Below are 3,170 nucleotides of genomic sequence, written 5' to 3'. Positions count from 1 at the left end.
TTGAGTCTCTTTCTGCTGCTGTGAGTTCAGCTGATTGAGCTGTAAATGATTGAACACATGAGCTGCTCCTCAGTAACATGATACTGCAGGACTGAGAGTCACACTGAAATACACACTTTCACACACAATCAACATTTCAGTCTCATGACTTTAAACAGACTCGAGCTCAACACAGTCAGTGACTCTTTAAAATATTGCTTTAATTGTGTAAAATCACACAAATCACTGCTGCATACACATGCGTACAGATCTAAAGAACACAGTAAAACTCAGGTAGTGAATTGTGTCATTTATTTAAAACAGATTTAGCATGAGACAAACATTTTTTAAATAAAAAATGCAGACAGTTGGTGCGATGAGATAATATTATTGATCTTGCTTGAATGAAACTTTAGATGTTTTATGATCATGTTTGGTGCTCTGTGAAATTTTTGATCTCAATCCAATGATCCATCAAACATGTAGATTTGTGCTTTAAGTTTGTACTTTCTCTTTAATAATGGATTCACTGCTAAATTTATGAAAGTAAAAGAGTAGCAAAACTCGAAAGCGAGCTGATTTGATGGTGTTAACCCTGTCGTCTCCTGTCGTAATACATTTTGGGCATACTCGGCCCAGGGGAGATACTAGCTCCAACTGTCCTGATGTTGGTGACAGTAGGCTCGGAGATATCGCCCGATCTCCTGGATCTTGCGTTCGGTCTGGCCGTTGGTTTGAGGGTGGTAACCTGAAGAAAAACTGGCGGATACACCCAGCAGACGGAAGAAGCCATGCCAGACACTGGATATAAACTGTGGCCCTCTATCGGAAACTATATCCTCTGGGATACAAACATTTCGAAAGACGTGATGGAAGAGAGCTTCAACCGCTTCTAAGGCGGTGGGTAGCCCTCGTAAGGGAATTAGCTTGCAGGCTTTGGAGAATCTGTCCACGACCACGAATATGGTAGTGTACCCATTGGAAGGTGGAAAATCTGTAGCGAAATCTACTTTACTTTTCTCTTTACTAATGGATTCACTGCTAAACTGATCTGATCTGAGAGAGTGAAGAGTGTGTCATTGTTCTCTACAGGTTGAGTGATTGTGGCGTCACAGATGAAGGTTGTGCTGCTCTGGCTTCAGCTCTGAGATCAAACTCCTCACACCTGAGACACCTGGATCTGTCTTGGAATAAAATAGGAGATTTGGGTGTGAATCGTCTCTGTGCTGGACTGAAAGATCCTCACTGTAAACTGGAGACACTACGGTAGGATCATCTCTCTGATAGTCTCATGATTGGAAAATATAAGATAATAATTCAGATCCACTTTAGTCTCTGTACTTTAAACTGTTTAATTCTCTTATGATCTATGAATATATGAATATTTTCATCACTTCCCATGTCTCTGTGTGTAAATGATAAAGAGTGAGTTGTTGATCATTCACTGTTATTAATCTATGATCAGTTTTTTATTCATATCTCTGGCTGTAATATGAATATACTGTTTTTTTTCTGAGCTGGATCTGCTGATGTGTGTAACAGCAGTAATGTCTCATACTCATATGTGACTGTCTGTGTGTTTTATTGTAGGACTCTCAGTATTTAGACATCAGTCCAGTTTCCTCAGGATCAGCTGATGATGAATAAGGAGCTGCTACAGAGACGTCACAGTCACACAATCACCAGAGACTGAAGACACAGAGACATACAGCATCACATTGTCATGTGTGTCATCTTTCACTTTCTTGTTTTATAGGTAATGGCTCATGAAATTGAGTGCAGAATCATTTTGGATTCTCTAGATATTGTCTACAATGTAGATCAGATGTCCAATCTGGCCCCCGGGATGATTTGAACAATAATGTAAAATAATAAATAACACATTATTTTGAAAATGAAACAAAGTGTATTTGTGCTCCAAGACTTGGGTCGAAGATCCAAACGCAGCTTTAATAAGGGTAATCGACAATCGTAATCAAAATACAAGGCAAAGGGTCAAACAATCCAAACAACAGAGTCCAAAACACAGGCAAACATGGAAATCCAGGAAACCAGGCACAAGATCAAAACCATAACACGGGTAACCAGAGAGAGCGCTCAGAAATGCAGTGTAACACAAATAAGACTTCACAATGAGAGAGTGAAAACACAGGGCTTATATAGGCAGAGCTAGCGAGGGAAATGGCAGGTGTGAAAATTCACTACAATATATATATTTTTTTATCTAAAGTGGAACAAATTGCTAATTTTTTTTGCTCATTTGCATTGATGTTACTCCTTGGGACACAAACACACGCGTGTAATGGATTAAACAGCACCAGAATCTCCAGCAGGACCTAATTGATGATCACTGCATTGTAAAACATATGCTTGTGTGTCAAGTTATGATTTTAAACATGTCCAAAAGAAGAAATTCGACCTGGAAGGGTGGATATTTAAGGAGAAATGGAAAGGAAGGTATTTGTTCTGTGAGGTCAACTCAGACCGGTATGTTTAATCTCAACCCGTGTTTGGTAAAAGTTTGCAATATAAACAGCACTATGAGACGCACTGGTCGCTTAGGACGAAAAAAGTGCATGAGCTAGGAGTGCTCATTTACTATAATATCGTAATTGTTTTAATGATGTGCAAGGTGACAATAAGCCTATGTAATTCTGAAAAAGAAAAAAAAAACGTCTTTCACTGCAGGATGTTTTATTGTGATGTCAAATTATTCAAATTGTATTTCCCTCAAAACATCATCACCACATAGTCGTTTCCAAACGTGTTCACCACTGCAGGATGTTTTACAGTAGGCTACAATAGCGATTGTGTGTGGTACAGATGCGGTACAGCATCACAAGCCATGAACAAAACTTTCTTTAACACCAAATAGCATAGTTTCCTTTCAATCGGTCACTCCGAGTCAATTCGGTGACCGACGAATTGGGATCTTGCTTAGAGAGACCAATCCACTTCGAGTGTAAACTAAATGAGCCAATGCACATTGGCATGCGATGATTGCATTAAGCTGCCGCTGATCACAGCATGAGCATAAAAAGGCAGCCGGTGCAACGCATACCAGCTTTTCGCTTCGGAGCCGAGCGACAACATCGTTCTGCTCCTACCAAACTGCTTCGTGTGTGACGAGTCTAGCGCGCTCTCTGGAGCTTTTTGTGTTGGCGGATGGCGCTTCAGCGGTGGTCGTTCCT

The 3,170-nt window shown here is 40.2% G+C and overlaps 1 protein-coding gene across 1 annotated transcript in view; it reads left to right on the top strand.

Annotated features, from left to right (window-relative positions):
- LOC107757982 (ribonuclease inhibitor-like) overlaps positions 1–1,245 on the top strand; it is a gene marked incomplete at its 3' end in the record, with an annotated part of 5,075 nt that extends 3,830 nt beyond the window's left edge. The window contains exon 3 of the mRNA XM_016575605.1: positions 1,072–1,245. Within this exon, the coding sequence (XP_016431091.1) occupies positions 1,072–1,245 (174 nt within the window). The remainder of the gene's footprint in view (positions 1–1,071) is intronic.
- Between the last annotated feature and the right edge of the window lie 1,925 nt (positions 1,246–3,170).

This window comes from Sinocyclocheilus rhinocerous, unplaced genomic scaffold (genome assembly GCF_001515625.1).
Source record: "Sinocyclocheilus rhinocerous isolate Xijiao unplaced genomic scaffold, SAMN03320098_v1.1 scaffold2477, whole genome shotgun sequence".
Taxonomy (NCBI): Eukaryota; Metazoa; Chordata; class Actinopteri; order Cypriniformes; family Cyprinidae; genus Sinocyclocheilus; species Sinocyclocheilus rhinocerous.
This window is presented reverse-complemented; position numbering and strand designations above follow the sequence as displayed.